Genomic DNA, 13,057 nt, shown 5'->3' with positions numbered 1-13,057 from the left:
TTGTTTTTTCCACAAGGACAAACTCTTACCATTTGCATCTGATTTTATGCCAGTATCTGTAGCATAAGAGGAGGTCAATCCCTGCTTCTCTTTCTTCAAAGTGTCTTCTGCAAAGGATCCTGAACAGGTAATTAAAAACATTACATCAGAAGTTCATCCAGGCTTATCTTTTCTCTTTGGCAAAAGGCATATTTTTTATTAGGACGACACAATAGCTCTGCCTTTTTTTTTGCTTTCAAAGCTCCTGAGCTTTGCAAAATATTCCAAGGCACAATCTGAAGCTTCAAATGCAAAAGCTAGATCTAGATTGCAGCTGCCACGGTCAAAGGCTAACTGCCTGTCAGAGCTTCTTGTTTGGCTTGCAGAGGTTTGAGTCAGATGTCCTGAACTCTGAACTCCCCCCAGTTCTCTGCCCTAGCATATCCACACGTCCAGAAGAAAAGTTACCTCCATTAAGCCCAGTGGTAGAGGCACTAAAGACTTTACCACTGTCCTTGTTCATGATCAAGCGCTCCACCTCCTTTGCTGGGGCATTCTCCTTCTCCAGCAGTAGAAACTTGCAGTCTTTGCGGAGAATGTCTTCTCCCTGGGAGCTCAAAACTGTTCCCCCTGTGATATTGGTAATGGATGGGAAAGAGGAGGAGATGAGTGTGGGCCACTGAGTCATAACTGCAAGCCACAAGCCTTTTGTTCATTAAAATATACAGTCCCATTGCGATTGGAGTTGCCACTATTATAAGCACTGAGCAAGAGACACACTGGTCACTGAAGCTAAGAGGAGACCTGTATGTGTCATTAGATTTCTTTAGAGATGTGTATTTCACTAGCAGGGAAGCAACTGCAACCAGAAATGGAGAGCATCTGGAATTCAATCACATGAAGAAATTATCTGACCAATGATATCTTTGCTTCTCAAACACACTTACTATAGAATCACAGAAACTCAGTCTGAGAGAGACATTCACGGGCCACCAGAGCCAGCGCGGGTTAAGCTGAGGAGCAGCTTTAGCAGACCTACTCTGTCAAGCACAAAGGACTCCATATCCTTAGGAGGCAGGCATGGCTATGAGGCACTTAACTGTAGCTTACTGAGGTTTGGCACAGGCCAAGCAAGGCTCAAAAACATTGGTGTGGTCACCCTTCTGCAATCAGAAAGTACCAAGTATGCTTTGAATGGTGTACAAACCTGAATTTGCACACAAATTGACACAACACTGAAAATCAAGATAACCGTAATGGTGTTATTCCATCACTCTAACACAAACCTGGAGTAAACCTGTATTAGAAATGTTATCATAACTTCTGTGGCATTTACATCTATTTTTAAGACTCATCTTTGGAATTTCTTGGATTAAAAAAGAAACTTGGCTTCCCTTACACACAAAAAAAACCCCCAACCCTAATTTATAGATCTCAGTTGCAGAAGAAAGCTGGATAAGATGAATCTCAACCATTCAAGACTACAGGCCAGGAAAAAGAACTCCTCTCATTTCAAAACAAATAATCTGATCGTGTGTAAGTCAATCCCTTGATTTTTCAGTGGTTGAGGCTGGTACTACTGCAAAATGATGTTTAAGAGCAACCTTCCAAATGTTTTGCCTTCAAATAAAGCACGATTTCACACGTGATCTTCTATCCAGTTATCTGCCTGTCGAGCAGAAATAGCTGAAATTAAATCATCCAAATTATCACAGAGTGGGGGAGAGCTGAATTAGAGAAGCTCATTTGCTTATTCTTAGCTTCTAATTCATTTGCTTTCTATTCAGAAAGTTACTGGTAGGAGACCTGGCTAGTGACATGTCATGCTCCTGAGGAGCAGGTGTTAGTGTCACTCAGTTGGATGAATCTCTAACTCATTTTTCTCATGATATGCTTGTTAAGGCCATGCCTAAACAACCGTGAATGACACACCTGCTGTGGTAGACACACCAGTACTTGCCATGGTGTTGCTCTGTGAAGTGTTCTTCATCCCATATGCTATAAAGAAGAAATTTGAGAATGAAGAGATGAAGGATAACAAGGTATCCACACACCAACCTTGGTCTGCACACCATTTCAAAAGTCTTTTCTCATTCAAGGTATTTAGGACAATTCAAACAAGCAAGGAAATCCCCAGCATGCAAATCTCTAGTGCTTCCATAGGCACTGGGAGCTGTTCTTGCCCATACAAAGTAGAGAAAATGTTCCTCCATATCACCTTATACGTATGCTGTGCCACAAAAGATGATCATGAAGAAGCCTCTGCCAATATGAACTTTCTAGTCACTATAGAAAAGGTGGGAGAAGGCAGCACACATTGTGTGACCTTCACACTTTTTCTAGGCTTAAATTGTACTGACCTGCAGAGGCTGCAGTAGCATTCTGGGGCAGGGTTGAAGAGCTTGGAGACAGGTTGTTTTGAACTCCAAACACTGCAAAGAAAAACATTGCCATAGGGATTATAGGAGTCCTGCAGTGCAGGTGATATTCCAGCTAAAACCAAAACTACCAGCCAGCTGGAGGCATCACAGGCCTAAGCATTTCTGTTCAAAGATCTTCCTCACAAGATGTTTTTTTCCTTAGATCATTTTGCTGTATAAATTATTGCTGGCCCAGGACAATAATGATGACCACTTTAAAACATGATCTCAAGTTCAACTGTGAGGCCACTCATATGGTAATTTCTGCAGGTAGGGCACTTGGCAAAAAAGTAAATTCAGAAAACTGGCTTGGACTGACCAAAGTAGATTTAAGGATCTAACTGTACAGTGTGTACTGTCAAAGTACTGCTCAGAGAGAAGCAAACAGCTTGGAAGGTGACACCTTTGGTGCCCGAATCAGTGGTACAGTGTACAGTTTGCTCTCATACACCCTGCTCTCTTTGCAGGCCCAGTCAGAGACCCTGCATGATGGCACTGTGCTGTGTAGACACAGTGTGTCTATAAACACGTGTGGATTAAGACATGAATCTATTTTTTAAGGCATTATCCTGAGTTGTTAGGCTACCCTAAGAGATAAATTATTCTCCTTGGAAAATCTCTAGCGTTCCCTGGCTCCCAGACAAAAATAGTCAGGAGCTAACACCAGCTATAGAGGTCTGACTTTGAATAAATCTACTGTAAATATATAGCTGGGGTATGTAGATAAGCTGCTGACACTGAGATGAGGAACAGAAGAGAAACAGAGTGATATTGGTATTATTTCATTGTACATGTCTACCAGGACTGTGGTGATGAAGGGAATAAGAGAAAATTCTGACCTGTAGAGGAAGTGCTCAGGCCTGCATTCAGAGTATGAGTGCTGGGAGCCAGGTTATTTGGGACACCAAAAACTGCAAAAAGAGGAAGTGAAATGTTACTTCTCTGGAATCAGAAATCCAGCACCCAAAGGTCAGTGGCACATTCACAGAAATTAAGTCAGGGTCACTGTGAAATGCAGTTTATGAAAATGCACAATAATTGCAGAGAGGAGAAATCTTGACAATTGTGACACCAAACCACTCTGTTACTAAACTGACAAAGGGGAGAAAATCCTGCATCAGACAATTTTTAATCATGTGACAGTGTGAGAAAGCAAAGCTTTTAATAGTATGCTACCATAGAATCACAGAATCATAGAATAGTTAGGGTTGGAAAGGACCTTAAGATCATTTAGTTTCAACCCCAATGCCATGGGCAGGGACATCTCACAAAGCTTCCTATATTTTTCTCTGCAGCTGGGAAATGCAGCATCCCTGGCATTCAGGTCTTACAAGGTATAAGCACACTTAACACTTATTACATCTAGGATTACATCTTTAGTGTACGAGGACTGAAGGATTAGACCCAGTTGTTTTTAAAATGGGCTAGGATAATTCAATGTTAACTAGAGTCTAAAACTAGTTTTGATATGGAATGAGCCTGACCTCATTGACAAAGCTATCGTCAAAACTTTAGAAATAGATCAAGCAATAAGGAAAATATATCCCCACAAAGCAGGATTTTCAAATAGAGTCAGTGTAGAATCAGAGAGCACCAAGTTACAGAAAACCAGAGAAAATTCAAGCATAACCCCTGCCATCTCATCGTCCATCATTTTAGCTCTTCTTGCTGTGCAAAAAACCCCCAGTGCCGTTGACCCAGTTTCACTATGGAATTATACTCTTCAAGCCTGGACGGTCCAGGGAGCATACCTGAGCCTGTAGAGTGAGACATAGCATTGATCAAGGAAGAACTGTTATGGTATCCACCAAGGGAAGACCCAGCAGGCAAAGTGGACGACCACATGTATGAAGGGAGAGCGGTATTCAGTATGGTTGTATCATATGTCCCCGACACTGTATAAAAAGCAAACAGAAGTGTTTTGTGATAAGACCAGGCATATGGCTCAGCATGCATTGCAGCTTTACATGGCAAATAACTTCATCTGCCTTAAATTTCAATTACCCTTGTGGAGTCAACACAATGACTCCAGATCAACATGGTATAACCGATCTCAAATAACAGGTGACTACAGACCACCTGAATTTTAACCAATGGAATAAAGATTGATCTGGTAGCATTATTATTCACAAAACCTTGAACAAAATTCATTGCTTGTTCATGCTGATACTAGAATAAAACACTTCAGTCCACCATTCTGTTAACTAATCACCCTGGGCCACGGGATGCATTTTGCTTCCCACAGGTGGCTTTGATTGGTTCACTAGCATATCAGACTGAAATTCCCAGTTTTAGACAGGATTTGAACCATGTGCAAGTGAAAAGGTATTGCTTGTTCCTAGATACTGGTGGAGGACAGTGGGGTGAATGTGAATACCACTCCCTCAAGCCCTGTGGTGAGGCTTATAAAAGCTTGTTATAGTATTTTAAGTACCACTTTTATTATCAAGTTCTAGTGATCTCTGAACTGTGAGGTGTGCACAATAAATCAAACACTGACCCAAATGTTGTCTTCAGTGCTATCTCCATCTTTCTTGAAGATAACAAATCAAATTGCTTCAAGAGGTATTTGCTTACAGCTCTTGCCTATGCCAGAAGCACCTCTGAATTAAAGCTGGTGGCAGCAGGAACTGGCTTATTTATATAGAAATTAGACAAGTAACTAGGAAGCTACCCAAGATGGCTCTTGTTAGTACAACATCTGGACAGCCCTCCAGCATTCTGACCCTTTTTCTGTATTGCCACCACTGTCTGGGACAGAAACTGTGTTTTCTTACTCAGATGTTCTTAGCAACTGAGTATTTTTATGGCAAATAATGTTTGGAATGGCTCCAGCATTGCCAAGTACCTGACTGAGAGCTCTCAGTAACCATCTTTGTCTCCACCACAGCCTTTTTCGGTATTGGGAGTGTACTTGATGGTGATCGAGTAGGGCTGCAGCTGGCTGATCGACTTCCTTTCAGCAAACGTTTCACATCATCCAGTTCTGTCCCTGTCAGGAAAAGAAGTGTCCAGATCACCCAAAAGCCACTGTTTCATTGATCTATAATCTTGCCCTGGCTAAACCACTCAGTGTCACTTACACGTGTGTCTATGAAGTTGTACTTTCTGGGGGTGTCACTTACTAACAAAGCTTCAGGGCCTCTTTCTGGGACTAAGTACAACTACATCCTTGCAAGACCACCATATAATACACAGCATGCTTCCTTATTCAGAAAGGGGAGACAAATGAATGTTCTTAACAGGGAAAAAGAATTACATGCTGCTATCTGTCATCATGAAGACTGGACCCCAGAGACACTGCAAACATAACAGAGCAGCAACATCCTCTGTCTTATACCTGATCCCCCTGGAATAAAAGCCATGGCACTTACATCTGCCAGAAGGAGATGCACTCTGCAGTCGGACTCGTATTTCACTCTCTGGAAAAAGAAAAAGCAGATTATGAATATGGAGTGAGATGTATTTGTGCCCTGGGCTGGGAATGAATCTTTAGGCTGAACTGAATTTTTCCCTTCTTGTTGTCTATCTCCCACCTTGCTGTCTCGCTGCTTGATATGAGCGGCACTTATGGCCCAATATGAACTGGCTGTAAGTTGCTTTGGGTGATATTTTGTTTTGGGGTCACATTTTGCTACATTTAATTCCAAAGAGTTTTACTCATTGAGGGCCTCTGTCGAAGTCAATAGCATTGTTACTGCCAGACATACAGAATATATGCAGTCCTCAATCACATTGATATTCCCACTCATCACAAATATTGTTATTATTGTCCTTCTGGACACAAACCTAGAGAGCCAAAAGAAGCTTAGTAAAGACACAAATTCCCCACTACTTCTTGGGTAAAATTCACACTACAATGGGCTCTATGATTTAGTCTCTTACACCTTGCTGACTTCTCTTCTGACTCACTGAATGTAACCAGGCCAGTTTAAGTCAATAGTCTCACCAGGTACTTGATTTTTTTACTGACTTCTACTGTCCAGCACAAGAGACTATGGAGTTAATGTGATTTGGCTGGGGCAAGCCTTTAAGCTTGCTACCCATAAGCAAACTTATCAGCCAGGACATGTGACACATGCTCCGTAAGAGGAAATCTGACAGTGCATGCACTATAAAAGACACACTAGCCTTGGCATTCATGTGGAGAAGCTGATGGATTGGAATTATTTTCTGAAGTAATATGAGAAACTGGAGCTAATTCTCTGGTGTCTGTTTTATTATGTATGGCCTAGTTCTGCTGGGAGCTTACGCAAGTAGTGTGCTAGAGGAGACTGTGAAGATCTGAGGTAGAATAATTGGTAGCTCAGACACTCCAGTAGAAGCTTGCAGGAGCACACTTTGATTTATATCCACTGCTAAAATTAACTTGGATAAAGTGACATTATAGTTTCCTCTTCAAGCAACTGGGAACAGATATTACATACTTACAGGCCAAGATAGCCCTTCTTTCCCCAGCACTGCTAATAAATTATTAGAAGACCTGAATGATTTAAACAATGGAGATCTTTACAGTGAGCTGCCTAAATAGACCACAGCAAGACCATAATTTCCTCACCATCTCCTTAGTACGAGTATGATATCATTTCAGGGTATGGCCTTGCAGTTTGTAAGATAGATCACGTTAGGACGAACATGAATACACTATATTCATGTTGATAGCAATTACTATAAATATGTCATAGGCACGTCACAGAGCACAGATAGATTGAGTTATCGTAGTGAACGGTCAAAATGGAAGATGACGTCCTATGCTCCCAGTTGTCCAGCTCCCCAGATAGATCCTCTTTTCTGACAGTCCAAATCACCATGACCTTCACTAGGGTCAATTTTGACACTGAGCTTGCATAAGCAATTGCTTACCGATAAATGGTTCACATTTGCAGTAGCGTAAATCCATGTACCTCATCCTACTACTTTGCACTTACTGACTGCAGCTAAGGAACAGGTCCATTTAACACACCCTGAATAAAAAACAAAGGAGGCTTCTAAAAGAACAGTATCACTCACCTCGACTTTGGCTTCTCCCTCTTGTGGCTGCAGATGCTGTGAACAGCAATGAGAGTAAAGCAATATTAGGGTTTACCGCCCATGACATCTCACAAAATTAACACATGGTCTTGCTTAGAGTGCTCAGATTCAGACAGTAACCTTTACTTGGGGCACAGCTAGGGAAATTGAACCCTTAGAGTTTTTACCATGCCCCCTTTAGACTATAAGGTATCTAAAGAATCAGTAGCACCTTGAGCATTTCTGGACCAAATGTTTCTTTTTGTACACATAAATGCGCACAGATGATGATCTCCCATTTTAATTGCCCAAAAGGAAGCTAATGAGGCTGTTTACCCCTTCAACTAAGGCTGGACACTGTGAAACCCTGCCTTCTCTCTGAGCTCTAAGTCTTTCTCTCCGAGAAAGACTGCCTGATCATATTGTTTCACTACGTACAGTGAGTAACATTGGCAGCTAGAGTTTAGACAGGGTAACCTCATACCTGCTGACAATGTTTAGTGTAAATATATCACTTGATAGACAGTTCATCTTCCCATATAAATATGCTGCAGTCTAGAAAATTGCTACTGGAAAAGCATATGTAGCAATGCTCAAGATCCTGAGTCTGGGCTTTCTTGCTTGGAGCTGTTCTCCCAGTTATGGCAGAGCACAGGGAAGGAAATTATACGATGCATCCCATGTCTATGTTCTCCCATCCATGTCCTGTGCCATATGCGGAGCGTAACAAGAGCAGCTGAGGGTAGCAGATATACAGTGTGCATCCTCTGTTTGAATATGCATCAGCTAGAGACCCTGCTGTCAGCTGTTAGTATAAATCCCACATAACTCCTCCAAAGTCATGGAGCTGCACTGGCTGCTCAATACAGAGAAAGCATAGGTAGGGCAAGACCCAGCAATATGCAAGAAGCCACCGTAGTCACCAGCTCACATGACCTTGCCATCAAGTTCAGAGGAACAGCTCTAAAAAGAACATACCAAACTCTTTTCTGGGAAACTCAGGAGAAGAGTTGGCACTGGAGCTCCCTGCAGAGAATAGAAAGGTGTTCATTAATACTTTGCACAAGATCATTAAAAGCTTTCAAAACATGTCTTCCTGGTAACTGTCTAATCCCAGTGGGCAACAAATATTTCCATTTAAAAAAAAAAGAGCTGTTCAGGATTACATGAAAGGGCTGCTAATGTCTTTCTTCAAAAATATGTCACAACTCCTTTTAGGAATGAGCATTTCTATCCATAGGAGTTAATCATCAAAATGTGTCCCTGACGGCTTATTTCCTAGCAAAACCACAATGGTATTCTTGTGCTATTTGGGACAATCCTGCATTAATGCAACCTCAGAGTGCACTACACATTGCCTCCTTATGGCATATTCTGTGATACCTTCGTATGTTGCATGGCGGTTGACATAGGTTTTTCTTTCAAATGCTGAGCCAGGTGATTTGGTGAGAGTAGAGCTGGGAGACTGGGTTTGCCTGTAGCCAGAAGATGATGTTGAATTCAATCTACCACTTCCACCTATAGGTAAAACAAAATACACTCGGCAAATTGAAGACATGGTCTGGATGTACACTCTGGATGCCCTGGGTGCTTTATGTTGCTGTTGTCTTGAGGTGAATAAATTTGCATTGGTACTTCACAACTTGAGATTGGCAAGAACAACATTTGGGTCTAACTCTGACTGTCCTCAGCCTTCAGTGCAGGGAGAAGTATTTGTTATCATTGTGGTTTCAAAACAAACATTGTCAATGATATATATGACAGTAGGCTTTGGCCTAAGAGGATGAATGAGCCATCTCCCCCGAGCAGGACTACCTGGCTGTTGATGGTGCTGGGTTTTGGTCTGGATACAGATCTGCCTGTAAATTCAAGTGTTATAGGACACAGACCACAAAAACTGGGAGACTTTTAAGCCAAACTCAAAGTGCTGAAGGATACAGCTCATGAGATAAGGAAAAGCAGAGATAAATCCACTTCCCTTCCAAAGCAGGTATCCACACTCTCACTTAGTCATGTCTTAGTCAGTTCATTTTCTGGAGAAGTGCCTGAGGTGTGCATAAGGCCCAAGGCATCTTGAAGATTATTAGTGGCTGTTATATTTCGACAGAAGAAAGAATTTCCCTCCTAATTTACATCAGTGACGTGGAGAAAGAACGAAGCAGACATAACTAATGTGTCTATAACTCTTGTATGAAATCCAATTCTGGAGTATGATCACAGAGCAGCAAAAAGGGGGCCCTGTAATAAAGCGCACCATATCCACGCTGATCAGAAGGATCAGACTGGATATTGTTTACTCATCCCTGCAAAAAGAGCATACCCATGTGATCTCAACAGAGTGCTTTCTTGCCAACTTTCCCCTCTACAAGGACCTGTATTCTTCTGTAACTTTTCAACTTAATTCAGCAGGAAGAACTACTGTGACAAGTAGGCCTCTGTTAGAGGCACTCAGCAAGCAGAGATTAGAAAATGCTTTATGAAACCTCAGGAACTCATTATCTCTAAAGTTCAGGCTCTTTGCTCTTCCTCCACACACTGAAAATAAATAACAAGGGAGATGGCAATCCTGCCACAGTTGTCTGAGTTTGCAGGGCTGGGTTCAGTTCTCAGACTGGTGCCATTTCAGACAATTACACTGACATCTCCCTTCACTGGAGTTACTTCACATCTCCTCTGAGGCAAAGTGATTCCACAGTCTGGCTTTTAACTGGTATGGAGGTGTCTGTCAGATCTACTGGGTATGCCTAATCTGTTGAGCTTCTAAACTGCACTTCACTCCTTCTGGTTTGACAACTCTTTCAGGGCATGGAGGATATTTTCTTCAAGGACAGTTACACAGTCTGACCCACTGAGGATAGAGAGGGGTGTGCCAGGAACCTGATTAGGAAGCTTATTCTTCAGACACCTTTGCTACAACAATCTAACAGCTGGGCAAAGAATGCTGTTAGAGAAGAACCCACGGAGTAGAAAGCACATACTGATTTAGCATGTCCAGAAAATCTGGCAGATCGTTTCAAAGTGCTAAAGCCATGGACAGACACACACACAAGAAAATAGTTTCTAGGAAATTCTGTAATAATATTCTATCTTGAGCAAGATTAACAAAACGATTAATCAAAACTGTCGTTGGAACAAGAATGGTCAGAATGATTGTGATTTGGAAATCCTGAAAGAAGGGAAATTTGGGTTCTAAATGACTTCCTAACAATAGTGGGAACGGCATTTTGTGTTGTTGTTCCCCTGAAATCAAGTTTTCCCTGTGGAAAATGGGAATTTTGCCACTTACTCATTCATCCTCACACCCAACTTTAGAGAAGGAATAATACCTTTGTTTTGACTATTTGCCACTTCTACTTCCACAAACCTCTGGCTCATCCTGCTCCTCTGGCCTGAATCTCTCTTCAGACCATTTCAGCTGCCCTTGCTCTCTTTTTGCTCACTGCTCAATGCCTTAATTCCTTACTTGAAGTCACATAGCTGCTGCTATGGGTGTAAGATCTCTTTTCCACTCCACTTCCTCCAGTGTGGGATGATGTTTTGAGCCCACTGCTGCTCCCTCCTTCTGGAAGAGATAAGCACAAAATGAGACATTCTGTCAAGGTGAAAGATCAGCAGAGCAATGACACTGCAAGACAAGGCAGCAGGTACCCAAAGCTGTCCTCACAATTACAAATATAGCTTCATGTCTGATGAGATACCAAAACTGCAGGGAAGTGTCTTGGCAGAGTAGATAAAACATTCAGACTGCAGACCCAGCAGGTCTGTATTCAAGTTTTGCTCCACAGATGGACTGAAGGGTACTCCTGATAACCCTCATCATAAATGAGATGCAATTCCTTTCCAACCCAGTTGGAGGAAGCTACTAAAGAATATGGTGCCATAAGAGCATAGAGGATTCTTCCCTGCTTGGTACTTGTACTTCCCTACAGAAGTAGAAATCACCCATGACACCTAACATTACCCAGAAAGATTCACTCACTATTGTCAGCAGGGTAAGATGACAGAAGAATAAACTGCAGCTCCATCAGTGGAGGCTGCAGACCCATCACTTTTGACCCTTGTCCCCAAGAGACAGTCACCACTAGAGACCCTCTATCTGGGTTTAAGACCTTGGAGAGTCTGGTCTACCAGTCTTAGTGGACTGTGCAGCTTTGTTTCTGACAGTATCCAGACAGCTTCCCACATCCTACTTCCTACATATTCTCTAGTAAAAAGTATTTTGGGAGAAGCATTTCTGAAAATAGAATTGGGTGCGAATCTTTCTGCACGGAGACTGCCTACACCCAGGGATTTATGGAAATAATGCAGTCAAAAAGCATGGAGGAGCACAGAACAGCAGAAGTAATGTAATGAGAGTTACTTACTGGGTGGCAAGGACGTCAGTCTTGTGGTCACAGTCTCTGTAATAACTGAAGAAAGAAAAGGACACAGAAGTATTGGCATGTTAATATAGCCAAACAAGATCAATGTTCTACTTAACTTCCATGGAAGAACATGACTTATTCAAAGATGGTCCCATTTAAAGAACCATTAAGACCACACTGCCTAGAGGCTGCAGTCTCATTAGTACCCAACGCTGTGTGTTTGTTTTCAAGCCTTCCTACCTCTACAGTAACTAGGGACATGCTGCCATGAAACCCTTTTGTTCTTCACAAGATCCCTGTAAAACATGGAAGTACTATTATTCCTGGTCACAGCCATTGCTGGAAAAGCAGCTCCCTTACTAGCTTCCTCCTAGTTAATTCCCATAATGCCAGCAGGAAACCTATCACCTGTTTTATACACAGCCAAAATACATATCTAAAGACCATCTTCTAGGCACACAGGCACTGGTATCAGAGGTAGGAGGAGAGTCCAAATGTCTGCACTACTGGCTAAAAATGTTACCATAGTGCAATCACCTCTAGCTAAATAATCAGGTCATGCTACATGACTCTATGTGTGTGATCTTGGCCCTTACTCTGTCTTCAACAGAGAGACCAGGGACAGGTGCAGAATTTAGCTCTGGACCTGTGGTCAGCGTTCAATCCTGTAGAAAACTGAGCATCCACTTCTGGAATTTCTGGTGTGTGACTCAGAAAATGTTCTCCTTACGTCTTTCAGTAACTTCTGATCCGTCTTGCCTCGTTTTCTTTGTTACAGAATCCATACCATTGCCACCTGCAAGGAAAGCAGACACTGCACTCAGAGCTCTGTGGATAGTAGGAGATTAACAACAGCTCCCCACAAGGCCCACCACTTTTCTTCCTTCAGATGTGGAAGCCATCTATAACAGGGAGTTTATAATGCCTTTCCAGAGCCATATGAGTATTACCAACAGACCTGCATCACTTCACTACAAAACTGGATGCAGCAGAGCTGAAACAGCAGGAGGGGTTGTGAAGCCAGCAGGTGAAATAAGGGCCATTGAAGCAAATCCACTCAGTGCTGGAGAAGTTTAGACCTGGATTTACATCCAGACCTTGTGGCACTACACTAATGTCTCCTGTTCTGCCACTATAAAGGCTTGATCAGAACCACAGGATCGAAATGCCACTCCCACACATCTGCTCCAGGCAGGACTCAACAATATAGGATTAGAAAGACAGGCAGTGGCAGGAGTAAGCTATATGCACCATCTGAGCACTGCCAGAAACACCTAAGCAGAG

The 13,057-nt window shown here is 42.3% G+C and overlaps 1 protein-coding gene across 1 annotated transcript in view; it reads right to left on the bottom strand.

Moving 5' to 3' along the window:
- Nucleotides 1-12,558, bottom strand: part of COL17A1 (collagen type XVII alpha 1 chain) — a gene marked incomplete at both ends in the record, with an annotated part of 35,440 nt that extends 22,882 nt beyond the window's left edge. The window contains 14 exons of the mRNA XM_080621476.1: nucleotides 30-119; nucleotides 448-609; nucleotides 1,912-1,977; nucleotides 2,340-2,411; nucleotides 3,239-3,310; nucleotides 4,151-4,294; nucleotides 5,248-5,391; nucleotides 5,774-5,821; nucleotides 7,410-7,445; nucleotides 8,388-8,435; nucleotides 8,793-8,927; nucleotides 10,873-10,971; nucleotides 11,774-11,818; nucleotides 12,504-12,558. Of these exons, the coding sequence (XP_080477602.1) occupies nucleotides 30-119; nucleotides 448-609; nucleotides 1,912-1,977; nucleotides 2,340-2,411; nucleotides 3,239-3,310; nucleotides 4,151-4,294; nucleotides 5,248-5,391; nucleotides 5,774-5,821; nucleotides 7,410-7,445; nucleotides 8,388-8,435; nucleotides 8,793-8,927; nucleotides 10,873-10,971; nucleotides 11,774-11,818; nucleotides 12,504-12,558 (1,216 nt within the window). The remainder of the gene's footprint in view (nucleotides 1-29; nucleotides 120-447; nucleotides 610-1,911; nucleotides 1,978-2,339; nucleotides 2,412-3,238; nucleotides 3,311-4,150; nucleotides 4,295-5,247; nucleotides 5,392-5,773; nucleotides 5,822-7,409; nucleotides 7,446-8,387; nucleotides 8,436-8,792; nucleotides 8,928-10,872; nucleotides 10,972-11,773; nucleotides 11,819-12,503) is intronic.
- Nucleotides 12,559-13,057: the final 499 nt, after the last annotated feature.

Source organism: Psittacula echo (assembly GCF_963264785.1).
Source record: "Psittacula echo genome assembly, chromosome: 6".
NCBI classification, from domain to species: Eukaryota; Metazoa; Chordata; class Aves; order Psittaciformes; family Psittacidae; genus Psittacula; species Psittacula echo.
This window is presented reverse-complemented; position numbering and strand designations above follow the sequence as displayed.